The 14,800-nt window shown below is 46.2% G+C and overlaps 1 protein-coding gene across 1 annotated transcript in view; it reads right to left on the bottom strand.

The window, feature by feature from the left end:
* The window catches only part of LOC109537643 (uncharacterized GMC-type oxidoreductase Mb1310), a 10,269-nt gene extending 1,795 nt beyond the window's left edge, over window positions 1–8,474 (bottom strand). The window contains exons 1-6 of the mRNA XM_048663118.1: window positions 8,392–8,474; window positions 3,582–3,787; window positions 1,442–1,657; window positions 1,129–1,391; window positions 643–1,079; window positions 382–582 (exon numbers count right to left, since the gene is read on the bottom strand). Coding sequence (XP_048519075.1) covers window positions 382–582; window positions 643–1,079; window positions 1,129–1,391; window positions 1,442–1,657; window positions 3,582–3,762 — 1,298 coding nt within the window. The 5' untranslated portion in view covers window positions 3,763–3,787; window positions 8,392–8,474. The remainder of the gene's footprint in view (window positions 1–381; window positions 583–642; window positions 1,080–1,128; window positions 1,392–1,441; window positions 1,658–3,581; window positions 3,788–8,391) is intronic.
* Window positions 8,475–14,800: the final 6,326 nt, after the last annotated feature.

Here is a 14,800-nt window from a genome sequence, read left to right as displayed (position 1 = left end):
AAAAAAGGTGACACATTGCTTGATATCGCAATCGATAGGGCGTGGCTTCGTCGATCTTGGCACTCAATTTGATGAACGTGGCTTTAAAGGGCGAAACGTGGGAGATTTTTAAGTTTGAGTTCATTGCAAATGGAGCATTTGGTGCTTTGGAAAATTTCAAGCTCGCCTTGCATCCACACCAAACGAGGCGCCAATTTGCCTGATATCGCAATCGATAGGGCGTGGCTTGGGCCATCAGGGCGCAAAGTTTCACGAAAATCGCCCAACGGGCGCGAGCCCGGCGAATTTTTAAACCGAGTCGAAGCCATACGACCCACCTCGCACTTTGGACACCGTGGGGCCTTCTGAGCTCGACCCCAGCCCCTGGGGGGCGTGGCTTACCCGAGAATGAGGGCGAGGTCCGGCGTAACCAAGGGCGGCCCAAAGAAGAAAAACTCCACCTCCGGCTGTCCATCCGCCGGCCCAATGAAGTTCCAGAAGCTGATGGTCTGCTGGCCGAGACTGGGAGTGAGGGGGCGCAAGTTCTGCGTCCACAGCCTCACATTCTCCTCCAGCGACTCGTTGTAGAAGGTGCGGTTGGTCCTGGAACAGCCTCAAATTTTAGGGGTGGGCTCCGCCCACTGGGCCCCAAGGGCCACCCACCTGTAGAAGATCCCAGGGAAGAACTGGTGGTCCTGCATGTTCTGCCCTACGGGCAGCTCCAGCTCCTGGGCGATCTGGTGCTTCTGAAGCTCCTGGGCGGGCCCGATGCCCGACAGCATCAGAATCTGAGGCGAATTAACCGCGCCGGCCGACAGGATCACCTCGCGTCTGGCGGTGGCCACGCACTCTTTGCCGTCTTTCACGTAGCGGACGCCCTGAGCTGTTTTCTCCTGGATCAGGATCTGAGTCACCAATGAGCGGATGCTCACGCTCAGATTGGAGCGGTTGCGGGCCGGATTGATGAAGGCGTGGTTCGAACTGGATCGGGTGTTGCCGTCGAGGAAAAACTGCAGTCGACTCACTCCATCCTGGTCCTTCCCGTTGTAGTCCTTCTCAGTCTTGCCCAGGTCGATGTGGACGTCGACCAGCGCCTGCGTCTGAACCCGCCCACTTTTCCCCCACTCTTCCACCTCAACTACCACTTACCAGCAGGGGCGTGTCATTGGGGATGCCAGTTTTCTGAGGCCCCTCAAATCCATGATAGTCCCGATCAATGGTGTGGGTGAAGGTGGCCGTTTCCGGTTTCTTGAAGTAGGGCAGGACGTCCCTGTAGGCCCACCCGGGGTTCCCCAGCGCCGCCCATGTGTTGAAGTCGTCATGGTGACCGCGCACGTACATGCCAAAGTTGATGGCGCTGCTGCCGCCCAGCATCTTGCCCCTGGGGTAGGGGCAGCGTCTGTCCTTGGACCCTGGGGAGTGGGGGCGGGTTAAGGGGCGACCCTAGGGCGGGGCGGCTTACCAAGGCACATGTGCGCCTGGGGCGTGGTGTTGTATCCCCAGTTGTATTGGGTGCGGTGCAGGTAGATGTTGACGCCCAACATGTCGGATAGTTCGGGCGTCTCGCCGCCCGCCTCCAGCGCCAGCACGGTGAAGTTCTCCACTTCGGTCAGGCGATTGGCCAGGACGCCGCCCGCGCTGCCCGTGCCCACGATTATGAAGTCGAATTCGCCGTCTTCTGCAATTTTCCGGACACTCATGGACAGTTTAGTGCATAACGTTTGCAGCGCTTGGTGCACCTCAACAGGGTTACGTTGGCTGGAAGGGCGGCCGTTTTATCTACATTTTGCCGTTTAAATTTTTTAAATCGGGTCAAAACCCGGCGAGCTATGGGCCGGTCGCCCTTTTTAGTGTTTCGGGTTTTTTTTGAAATTTTTTTCCCAATTTGCGTCTTCAAGCTCATTAGCATCAGAAACATGTGGTTATTTTTGGATTTTCAATCAAAGGACATTTGAGGGCATAACGTCGCTATGACATTTGCGATCTGAAGCAGCTGAAGCTTATTGGAGAGGGGGCAAGTTCATCTATATTTCGCCGTTTGGAATTTTCAAATCGGGTAAAAAACCGCGGAGTTATGGACTGGACGCCCTTTTTTGAGATAATCCTTTCTAAATTTCCTCCTCATTTTTGACTCAATTGAGTCTTTAACGTCACCACAGATCAGACTCACGACTTTTTAAAAAAATTCTGTTTCATAAAATAACGCTTTAATACATAACTTGGCTGTCGTTTATTTAATTGAAACCAGCTTGAGTTCTGGGGAAAGCAGGCAACTTTATCCACATTTTGGCGTTCGAAATTTTGAAATCGGATGAACAATCGGCGAGATATGGCATGGTCGCCCTTTTTTACGTAGAGTTTTTTTTTAATTTTGAAGTTTTTTTTCAATTTCGAGTTTGCAAGATTATTTAGGATCGGAAACAAAACTTTTTGTTGGCAATTTTTCGCTTTTATTATAAAGGACATTTTCATTCATAACTGTGAAACCGGCGGTTCGACATGGATCAGCTTAACTTTATTGGAAAGCAGGTTATTTTTGCCACATTCGGCAATTGGAAATTTTTCAATCAGGTGAAAAACAAGCGCGCTATTAGCAGGTCGCCCTTTTTTCAACTTGAATTTTGCGAATTTTTCTACTCATAGACTTTTCCAGCATATTTAGCATGACAAACGCCATTTTTTAAAGAAACATTTTTTGCTTTTCAGTCAAGGGCAGTTTCATGCATAACTTTTTTGCCCTTCAGAAATTTTCAACTCAATTTGAGATCAAGAGCTTATTTAGGATCAAAAAACAGTTTTTTGGAAAATTATTTGCACAATTTAGTGCATAACCGCAGAGTTATGGGGCGGTCGCCCTTGATCGAGATTCGAGGTTTTGAAATTTTCAGCCAATTTCCATTTTCGAACTTATTTAGAAGCAAAAAAAATTTTCTGAAATGTTAATAGTTGAAAAAATTTGCCGCGCCCAACTTGAAAGGCCGTATAGTTGTCTAAAAGGTGCCTTCAAAAATTTTCAACATCGGCTCAAAATCAGAGGCGCCATAAAGAAAATAAAACTGCCGCCCTTTGGGAGCCATTTGGCCTCTATTGCCTTCATCGGCAAGTTTCTCCGCCATTTACCACCCGATTTTCGATCGAAAAACTGCATTTTACGGAGAACTAAATCAGCTTCAATCAGCCGCAAAAACCGTTTAAATCGCGTGTCTAACAATCGAGCCACTGGCTAAACCATTAGCGCCCCTTGGACCCCCTGCCCATGTCAGGTCTGAGTATTATCGACCAAATCTCGCTTAATTGATGGCGGATTTTCTAGATTTAAAAACCCCGTTCAAGAGCAGAAGCTGCGCTTCAAAACACTTTGAAAGGGTTTTTGGATAGCATTAGCCCTAGAGCGTCTAGAAGAAAAATAACACGGCCGCCCTTTGGAAAGCTTCCCAAATAGTACGTTTTGGCTCATAACTCCGCTATGGCTGATCCGATTTTCACAAAACAAACTTCATGGGAAACTCGACAAAAGCCTGAACATTTTCCATACAGAAAATTTCAAATTCCACCGAGACAACAAAAGGGAAACACTGAAAAACTCGCACAACTTCACTTACCACATGGTTCATCCGAGTACTGATTCTTCTGGTAAAACCGCTCATTATTCACTGGAAACGTGTAACCTCTAGCCTCCTCCATCAGTTTTTCCACCTTCCTGGTGAGCTCCTGGTAGTCTTCCCGACCTGTCACCATCGAACCCACTCCCAACAAAAGGGCGACTAAAGTTGGTAGCTGCATATTGAACGCTGTTTAACACCCAGCACTGAAACCGACGAATTTATACCCATCATCAGGCCCATTAACCGAAATTGTCTGTCAGTTTAACAGTAATGGATAGCTGATAAGAGCGGGAAAAAATCGGGCGGCCATTTTAGAGCCCTTCTGGGGCTCACAGCTGAAGAATGGGGCGCCCAGCAATCAAGATCAGCAAACGCACATCAAGTGCGTGCCCTAATTTCTTCGGTGCGTAGATTTAATCGAGCTAATCAGCCTGATTGATGACGTTGCCACATGAGTTATTGCCCAATTAGCGGGCGGTTAATGCACTTTTTATGGTTAAAGCCATAAAACAAACGAGCAGCACTAATGGATGCCCTTGCTTAGCTGATAGTCACGCGCAACGTGTGGAGAAAACACGCCATTTCAGGTTTTGGCCACCTGGGCCGTTATCGCGTCATTAGCGCCCCTGTGGCCTTTCTAATTCGCGTCGCATGCAAAAACTGAAACGGTCCTCTGAAAGCCCTTGAAATTTTGAACAATTTAGTCGAAAACACTTTTGCGATCCGGCCACTAATAAGGCGGCTAGGCGAGTAATAAGAGGGCCGCCCTTCACTTGCACAACCCCCCGTCGGTTTTCTGAGCAGTTTTGTTCAATTGGGGCTAAAACGCTTTAGAAAAACTACTCAGGAAGCATAATAAAATGCCGCCCTTATCCAAAACCAGCCCTCCAATAGTCCCTGGTAGGTATTTCGACAATTTTTTTTATTTACCTGCCCCTTTTCAAGCACAATAAAACGGCCGCCCTTTAGTAGCGTCAAATTGTTTGACTAATTGGGGGTTTCCGGACTGTTAGTTCCTGCTAAAATCACTGAATAGGAGAATTTCGTTCCCAACCTAAGGGAATTTTCAAGATCCAGGTCTAATTCAAGAAGCGAAAGCCATCGGGCGATTAATAAAAACGGCGCCCTCAAAATGGTCAAGCGCCCACAAGGTTTTTATACAGCTTTGTCGAATTTTGCCCAATAAAATATTTAAAAAACGACTCAATAAGCTCAATAAGAAAACCGCCCTTTACTGAAACCAGTTTACTACTAGTATATTTTACGTGTTTCAACCCCATTTGCGTCCAATAGCCAAAAAAATAGTGGTTTGCTAAATTGGGCGACTTAATTAGGCGATTCCTCGGTTAGTTCTGACGAGATTTTCCAAATTCTGCCCCCATTTGAAAGGAAATTTTGTTCTCTCAAAATGACGTCCCGACAATGTTAGGGTCAGCTCAAAAACAACGGCGCTATCAACGTAATAAAACAGTCGCCTTTTAAGGCACAACCTGCTTCGACTGAGTTTATCGGCGAGTTGCGCCGATGTTTCTCGGGCGATTTTTGAGCAAAAAGCTGCGTTTTGTCGACAATTAAATTGGCTTCAACCTGTGGAAAACCGCAGGAAAATCGCTTAACCAGTAGCGAAGCTACTGGCTAAATCACTAGCGGCCTTGTGGGCCCACGCGCATGTCAAGCCCTGCTACCATCGGCAGTAGTTCGCCCAATTTGCGCGCTATTTCCAAAATTCCAAAAGCCCCTAAGAGCCAAGATTTGGCGCTTCAAAAAACGTTTAAAAAGTTTTTGGGTGCGGGCGACGCGCGGGCGGCTATGAGCAAAATAAAACGGCCGCCCTTTCAAAAACTTCCGAAATTCCCAGTTTCTCCTGGGCAAATCAACCGCTAAACCCACCCGCTGCTTTTCCCCAACCATTTCTGAGGTTATGTCTGCCCATGGGTGATAAATGGGCGCTTTTCGCGGGCCGCCACTGGCGAAAAATGACAAACGCTATCAAAACTGAAAGGGGACGGGCGGCTCTAATCCGCGCCGCCATCGCACGACATATTTGGTGTCTTCTGGAATAATAGATATTTTTTGCACCGTCGACTAGATCGCGGCGCCCTACCGGAGCCTCCCTCGCAAAACAAGCGTCAGATTTTCCAGATAATATTTCTTGTGCGCTCGCATTTTTACAAGCCATCATCGGCGCTTTTGTCGAAATGAACAGAAACAACATATCAAAGCAGGCAAAAACCGGTTCTTTTGTGCGGCCGTTGCAGCGCGACCATTTTAATGACGGCAATTAGGGCGGCTGTTTTATTGGGGATGCACGTCGATCTGCATTGGCATTTCCCTCATTCTCTGGTCTCTAACGTTCACATTTTCCACCCGATTTTTGCTGTTCAAACGGCGTTTTAAAGAGGATTTGATGGCCTTGAATTTTTGAGGTTACAGTTTTTGCCCTCCGGGCCTTAGTAGGGGGGCTAGAGCCTCCTTAATGTGGCCTCATGCCAGAAACGCCCGGTGATTGCCACTTGGGGCTCTGTGGCCCCCAACTCCCGTCCGGGACTTGCTAGGGGAAAAACTCAAAAAGCCCTCAAAAGCTCTTGTCCGTGGCTTTCTTTGAGTGCTTTAGAGTTTTTTCGGTGGGAGCCTCCAAATGCGGGTGGGGAGCAGCCGAAGTTGGCCCTATGTGAAACTGGTCCCTTGCCCAGGGGCCCACAGTCTTTTGGCCATTTCTCCATTGCTATTGGGCGGAATTGAAAAATTCCAAAACTGTTTTAAAGCCCCATCAAGTAGCGTTGATTCGGGGGGTTTAAGGGTTTTTGCAAAAAATCACCCAGGGCGCAGCCAGAGTCAAATTGAAGCAGCTGCAAGCGGGCGAGCCTGATTCATCCAAGGGACAAAGTCTTTTGGCCACTACGTCTCTGTTGCCCAGCCGATTTTGAACGCGAGCGCCTCTATCGAAAGAGCTTTTCACTGGCTTGGTTCCACTGTGGAACGATTTTTCAATTAAACAGCTAATAACGAGGCGAGGCGCAAATGAACAGAGCTGAAAGCGTTTAGCACCAACTCAATGGTGACTCACCTTCATTTGCCCATAACTCAGTCATTTCACCGGGGATTCTAAAACTCGAAACAACGTTTTGACGAGGGTTTGCTCAGATTGGTTTGACTGTAAACAAGTGTTTGCATCTGAAGTCAAATTAGGCGACTAGATCAGAAAGAAAATYCTCAGAATTTTTCAGGAGCAATCTCACACTGACYCACTTTCTTTTGCGCATAACTCGATTAATCCTTGGAGGATTTGAAAAATTTGCATTGCCCTGTATAGAGAKTTTTCACGGCTTCGATCGACTCCTGAAGGACTTTTCCGGTGGAAAACAAATAAGGCGGCTAGAACAAGAAGAAAATCCTGAACATTTTTCAGGCGCAATCCAACACTAACCCACTTTCTTTTGCGCATAACTCCATTAATCCCAGAACGATTTGAAAAATTTCAATTGCCCTGTATAGAGATTTTCCACGGCTTCGATCGACTCCTGAAGGACTTTTCCGGTGGAAAACAAATAAGGCAGCTGGAACAAAAAGAAAATCCTGGAAATTTTTCAGGCGCAATCCTACACTGACTCACTTTCTTTTGCGCATAACTCCATTAATCCTTAAACGATTTCAAAAATTTCAATTGCCCTGTATAGAGATTTTTCACAGCTTTGATCGACTTCTGAAGGAGTTTTCCCGTAGATACGAAATAAGGCGGCTAGACCAAGAAGAAAATCCTCAACATTTTCCAGGACCGGTTTCGCGCTAACTCAGTTTCTCTGGCCAATAACTCAACCAATTATTAAACGATTTGAAAAATTTCAATTGCCCTGTATAGAGATTTTTCACGGCTTCAATCGACTCCTGAAGAACGTTTCCGGTTTAAAACAAATAAGGTGGCCAGAACAAGAAAAAATCCTGAAAATTTTTCAGGCGCAATCCCACACTGACTCACTTTCGTTTGCGCATAACTCGATTAATCCTTGAAGGTTTTGAAAAATTTTAATTGCTCTGTATAGAGATTTGTCACGGCTGTAATCGACTTCTGAAGGAGTTTTCCCGTGGATGCGAAATAAGGCGGCCAGAACAAGAAGAAAATCCTGAAAATTTTCCAGGACCGATTTCGCGCTAACATCAGTTTCTCTGGCCAATAACTCGACTAATTTCCCAGATATTTTGAAAATTTAAATTGCGTGTTAAAGACAGTTTCAGCAAGCTAGTTTTTGGATAAACAACCGATTCTACCGGAAGTCAAATAAAGCGGCTGGAACAAAACGAATATCCTGAAAAGTTTTCAGGCGCAATCCAACACTAACCCACTTTCTTTTGCGCATAACTCAATCAATCCTTGAACGATTTGAAAATTTTCAATGGGCCTGTATAGAGATTTTGAACTTCTTCAATCCACTCCTGAAGGACTTTTCCGGTAGAACCCAAATAAGGTGGCCAGAACAAAAAGAAAATCCTGAACATTTCCCAGCACCAATTTTACGCCAACTCAGCTTCTCAACCCCATAACGCAGCCAATTTCCGCGCGATTGCAAAAATTCAAACTACCCCTGAAAGGGCGTGGCCCCAGCATTGTTTAAGGGTAAACCAGTTTTTCCGAAAAAATCCCTCAAGCAGCCACAGGCAATTAAACAGGCCGAAAGAAACTGGGTCCAATCGCACGCCACCTCCAGACTCTTTCGCTCACAACTCCCGCAATTTTCCACCGATCGGCAAAAAAAAACCCGCCCTGGAAAGCCAATGAAATTCCCCATCTTCGGCTATAAAAAACACTTACACGAAAAAATCGCGCTTCACTCACGGCAATCAAACACAACTGGTTGCGCTCCATGGGCAGATCCGCCTCTTAAATCGAGGCGAAGGTGTTCGACAACCGATAATCGGAAATCCGAATTGCAAAGGAAAAAACCTCACACGATCAGCCATCAATTAGCTAATCATTAAACCGATCAACTCGCTGAAGGAATCAATCATTAGCATTGTAGATTAATTAATCACATTCATTAACATGGCGCGATTGTTTTCACGTTTTCTTTGCATGGCGTGCAAGAAACGCGTTTCGCCCTGTGCAATCAGCTGCAGGAAAATGCATTTTACATAATCAAATCGGCCGATTACGGCGTGATCGCGTTATGATCGAATCAAGTGCGTCTTCATCAACCGGAAATTCCTGTTCGAATTCACGCGCCAATCATCCGGTGCAAACCGCTCGGGTGACCGCCACGCCCACCCGATCTGGACCCTGCTGACTTTTTCCGAATCCCCGATCAATGCTGCGCAAGCCCGCCCCAAAAAACCCCCAAAAAACTGCAAAACTGGGGGGCAGAAACACGTTTTTTCGAAACCCCTGTGAGAGAATCTTCAGGTTTTCTGGCTGCAAAAAATCCTGTTTAAAAATCCCCGCCTGGAACGGACAAAGTGAGACGTCGCCCCCCTCAAGAGAAGCCCGGATGCGTTTCCAATTCGCCCCCAGTTASGAAAATTACATTATTTATCCTCGTACGGTGACAAATTGGAAAGTCGGAGAAACGGTTTTGTTTGGCGAGGCGCAACAAAAACTATCAGCAACTGAYAAAAGAGCCGCCAATTGGGGCGCGGAAAAATCACCGAGTCTGGATGGAGTGTGGAGGGTTTTTGGGGCCCGAMGGGCCCCAATTTTCSCCCAAAATTCGCCCCCAGAGCGAATTTCTTGGGGGGTCTGGACCTGGAAATGAGTGGGGGGGCCTTAAAAAGGGCCTCAGCCCCAAAGGGGGAGAGGTAGAAAAAACCGGGCTGCTGGGGCTAAAAGGGGCACCCTTCGTCTATCCATGGGCAGCGTTGCCCAGCTTGGGCAGCAAAGCCTGATTTTTGGGGATTTTTTCAACGTAACCTTGCCCGAACAGGCAGGACCATATGGAAAAAATTCTCACTGGAAAACTGCGTCAAGCAGGCCAGAGGCTGATGGGGGGCTCGACAGAGCAGGCCTGTCCCGACAAACTGGAAACAATTCAAGCATTTTGCGTCCAGGGCTGATTTTTGGGGAATTTTTTCAACACAGAGCCTGAAAAAAGCGAAGGAAAATTTTCACTTTTTTGGAAAAATTCCTGAGTAAAATTGGAGTCCGGCCGAAATAAGGGGGCTAGTGCCCCTCAAAGGGGCGGCTGTCTTCTACCAAGGGGCAACACATGGAAACTGTAGCCCTAAAGCCTGATTTTTGGGGATTTTTGCCACATAAGCTTACCCGAACATGCAGGGCAATATTCAAAAAATTCTCCCGGATAAACTAGGTTAAGTAGACCAGCGTATAAAAGGGCGTTAGAAAGAGGAAGGTTTTCCCAAAAACTTGCAAAACACCCGAAAATTTTCCGTCCTGGGTTGATTTTTGGCGAATTTTTTCAAAGCTGCGTCTGAAAAACGCGAAGGCCAATTTTCAATTTTTTGAAAAAATTCCTGCCTTAAATCCAGTGGAGTTAGGAAAAAATTGGTTAGTTTTCCCTAAAGCGGAGATCTTTTGCCAAAAACACGAAAATTTTTAAAGATTTGGCTCTGAATCCTGATTTTTGGGGAATTTTTTCAACACAGCCTAAAAAAAGCGAAGGAAAATTTTCACTTTTTTGGAAAAATTCCTGAGTAAAATTGGAGTCCGGCTGAAATAAGGGGGCTAGTGCCCCTCAAAGGGGCGGCTGTCGTCTACCAAGGGGCAACATATGGAAAATGTAGCTCTAAAGCCTGATTTTTGGGGATTTTTGCAACATAACCTTACCCGAACATGCAGGTCAATATTCAGAAAATTATCCCGGATAAACTAGGTCAAGTAGACCAGCGTATAAAAGGGCGTTAGAAAGAGGAAGGTTTTCCCAAAAACTTGCAAAACACCCAAAAACTTTCCGTCCTGGGTTGATTTTTGGGGAATTTTTTCAAAGCTGCGTGTGAAAAACGCGAAGGCCAATTTTCAATTTTTTGAAAAAATTCCTGCCTTAAAACCAGTGGAGTTAGGAAAAAATGGGTTAGTTTTCCCTAAAGCGGAGATCTTTTGCCAAAAAACGCAAACATTTTCAAAAATTCGGCTCTAAAGCCTGATTTTTGGTGATTTCTTCAACATAACTTTGTCCAAGCGTGCAGGCCAATATTACAAAAATTCTCGCTAGGAAACTGGGCTAGATAGACCAGAGGCTTGTAGGGGGCTGGAAAGAGGAGGCTTCGTACAATCATGTGCAAAACAGTTGAAAATTTTCCTTCCAGCGCTGATTTTTGGGGAAATTTTTCTAAACGGCGCCTAAAAAACGCAACGGCAAATTTTCGCTTTTTTTTGAAAAATTCCTGTATATAAAACCAGATACGCTAGAAAAAAGCCAGCGACTGCACCTGAAAGGGGCAACTCTCGCCTACAAACCCGAAAAATATCAAATCTTTGGGTCAAAAGCCGGATTTTTGGGGAATTTTTCAACATTGTCGTGCCCACCCATGCACGCCAAACTCTAAAAAATCCTCACCAATAAACTGAGTGTGCCAGAGCAAAAGGGGCTTTTGCAGCCAGTAGAGCTGATCGTTGCCTAAACAACTGGAAAAATTCGAAAAAAATTAACTTCAGGTTTGAGTTTTTGGGATTTTTGTTCCAGACGACGTCACCAAAACAAGCAAACAAATTTTCAATTTTTCCGAAATTTCCACTTACAAACTGGACAAGCCAGCAAAACGAGGCTCAGGATTCGGGTAGAGCAAAGTGTTTTCTATAAACGCTGGCAAAAAGTTAAAACCGCTTTGCTGACGCTAATTTTTGGGAATTTTTGTAAAAAAAATGGCGCAAAACCAGCAGGACAAGTTTAAAAAATTTATTGCTCAAAAAGGACTAGAGCTATGGTAAAGCGGTTAAAAGGATCTGATAGAGCGAAAAATGCTCTAGGCGGGCTAATTTGTTGTCAAGTGTGCCTTCAAAGCGCAATTTTTGAGAATTTTTTGAAAACCATGTCCCCAAAACACGCAGGATAATTTTCAACATTTCTCAAAAAATTCGCTAGTTACAAATGAAGCTGCGTAGAGAAATCAGCAGCTCAATTCTGATAGAGCAGCATTTTGCCTCCAGGGGGCAAAAAGTTGCCAAACAATGGCGGAAAAATGGATTTTTGAGAATTTTTCCAAAGTTTGGTGCCAAAAATGTGAAAATCGTGCAACAAAACCCCCAAAAAAAATCGATTTTTCAACAACAGAACCGGATTGAGCAAAGGGCACGCTGTGCTCTATATGAGTGAAAAATTTGGAGAACCTCTGTGCAAAGGGAACTTTTTGGGAATTTTTTGAAAATTTTTGAAAAACGACGACACCCGAWCACRAAACCCCAGTTTGAAAAATTCCGTRCTTCTAAACCGCTAGGGCTAAACTAGAGCGGCTGGCAGGCCCGGATAGGGCAGAGTGTGCCCTAGGGACGCCCAAAATTTGGAAATTTTCCCTAAAGAGGGGCAATTTTGGGGATTTTTTTAAAGGGACGACTCCCAACCAGCCAGGCCCACCTAAAAAAAAAACATTTCTCTTAACCCGCAGAGGGTGGAGCCCTGCCGATTTAAAGCTCAAATAGGGCACACCAGCCCCTTTTCGCGGGGCAAATTTCAAAAAATTTACTCCAAAGGGCGATTTTTGACTGATTTTTGAAACCGACGGCTCCCAAAAATCTCTCGCTAAAACCATCAAACTTTCACTGATCATTTGCGGCAAATCCGCTCTAGATAGGGCAAGGGGGCTCACACTGGCAGAAAGGGCAGGCCCTGCTCTATTTAGGGCCAAAATTTCAGAAAATCCCCTGCAAAGCCTGATTTTTGGCAATTTTTTCCAGTCGGGGGCCCCCCAAGCGCGCAGGCCAACTTCAAAAATGCGTATCTCCCAAACGGGGCCAGCTAGAGCCGAGCGCTCAAAAGCCCCCGATAGAGCAGCTCAGCCGCTAAATAGAGCCGGACTCCTTTGTCTCCTTGCGGGGCATTTTCCCCCCGCAAACAGCAGCGAAACATCGATACGGCCGGCGAAGAACGAAGACAAATCGCCCATTAGACTAAAACGTTGCCGTATCGGGAAAATTGCCGTTAAACTGTCGCTGTTTGCAGAATCAATGGTCCACTTCATCTATTTACCACCAGTCTGGAAGTTCTCCGGCTCCCCCTCGGTCCAGGCCAGCAGGAGAATCGATGGAGAGCGTCACACATGCGACAAGCTTGAAGAAATCTTGGGGAAAAACCCGGTTTTTTCCTAGTTGGGCGGGTGCTGGCCCAAACCAGGCCCACCACAGTGTTGCCGCTTTGTCCAGCTATCCGGCAATCTGGGAAAAGTTGGGATCATTGCGGCATAAGGCAGGAAAAGCAGCAACTAAGCGCGGTTTTACGACATCGAAATCGAGCCAGTATTTTATTGTTTTGGCCGCCAGATTGGATCGGAAAGTTTCCCCAATCGGGGGGAAAATCAGTGGGCGGCCCAAGGGGCGACCGCCCCCCCGCCGACCGTCTGGCAACGCAGAATTATGGAAGTGTTTGGCAATTTATTGTTTTATTTGCAAATTGATACATTCGCCCGGATTTATGGGGTAAATTCGAAACTCCCGAGGCGGCAAGAGGACGGAAAACAGGGGCTTGATCCACTTATTTTTAAGCGAAAAAATATCCTTCGGTTTGATAGAGTCGCCCCTTTATCTGGAGTGGGCGGCGTTGCCAACCGTCTTGGAAAAAGCCCCATAACTTTTTTCCTGCTGGCTAGTTTCCGACCAGATTTTGACCGTCGATAGCCCTAAAACAGCTCTATCCTAGAGTGCAAGAACCATTTTGCAGCCTCCAGTGGTTTGGGAGCAATCGATGCTTGAAGTTGGGCTTACTTGCCCAGGCTCACTTGGGGTTTGGGAGCCAAAAAAAAATTCCCCGCCCGAACACTCTGTATGGACCGAAGTCAAATTTTCCCCCCCTAAGGGGCAATAGTTGGTCTATCTAAGCCAAAAAGAATCGCGGCTCTAGCGGCTCTGGTTCAAGAGCAACGGGCTCTTGATGTTGGGCTTGAATGCATTCGCGCTCCTCCAGTTTGGGTGTCCAAAAAAAATTCCCTGCTTGCACACTCTGTATGCAGCCCCATGAGCTCTCGGGCTCTTATTTAGAGACACTTGCTCTATTCATTGGTGTGAAAGGCGCAGCCCTATCTGCGCAGGTTTTTGCGCAATAAATTTTTAACGTTGGGGTTACAGTCGTGTGCCCTCGGATATGTTCAAAAAATTCTCCATTCGACCGCTCTGTATATTTCCAAGCGTGATTTTTCCCGATGGTAGACCAAAGCCGGCTCTATTCGATGCAAAAACTCCCATGGCTCTACCGGCTCCAGATTGGGAGGGACGAATTTTTGAAAGTTGGTTTACAACGGGTTGCTGAAGGGAGTTTTGAAAAATTCTCTATCGGAACCCGCTCCAGAGATGCCAACAGGGCTCTGGCCAGCTATAGAGCAGGAGAGGCTCTATTTAATGGAAAAAAAGCGAAGGCTCTGTCTGCTCTGGATTGGACATCATCGGTTTTTCAAGTTGGGTTTGCACTCATCGCGACGAGCGGCAAATTTGGAAATTTTTGAAAAATTCCCGAGTGAAACCCTCTGTATATAGAGGAACGAAACTTTTTCTGTGCAGAGCCAAAGATCTGTTCTTTTTACTAGGGGAAGCAGCGTCGGTTGATCCGCAGCAGTTTTTGGGCGAAAAAATATTGACTTTGGGGCCACACTCGTTTACCAGCGTCAACCACGGCAATTTTCAAAAAATTCCCCACTGATTACATCGGCCTCTAGAAGAATGGGGTTTTTTCTCTGTGATCAAGAAGCATCGGCTCTAGTTAATGGAAGCAGAGCCGCCAGCCAATCAGCTCCAGATTTTGCGCAAAAAATTTTTGAAGTTGGGGGCCACACTCGTTTATCAGCGTCACCTAAGGGAATTTTCGAAAAATTCCCCACTGAAACCCTCTGTATATAGAGGAAGGAAACTTTTTCTGTGCAGAGCCAAAGAGCTGTTCTTTTTACTAGAGGCAGCAGCGTTGGTTGATCGGCAGCAGTTTTTGGGCGAAAAAATATTGACTTTGCGGTCACACTCGTTTACCAGCGTCAACCACGGAAATTTTCAAAAAATTCCCCACTGATTACATCGGCCTCTAGAAGAATGCGGTTTTTTCTCTGTTATCAAGAAGCATCGGCTCTAGTTAATGGAA

Source organism: Dendroctonus ponderosae, unplaced genomic scaffold (assembly GCF_020466585.1).
Source record: "Dendroctonus ponderosae isolate FM_Combo_2020 unplaced genomic scaffold, Dpon_F_20191213v2 Dpon_F_20191213_12, whole genome shotgun sequence".
NCBI classification, from domain to species: Eukaryota; Metazoa; Arthropoda; class Insecta; order Coleoptera; family Curculionidae; genus Dendroctonus; species Dendroctonus ponderosae.
The sequence above is the reverse complement of the archived record's forward strand: the minus strand, read 5'-3'. Positions and strand labels throughout refer to the sequence as shown.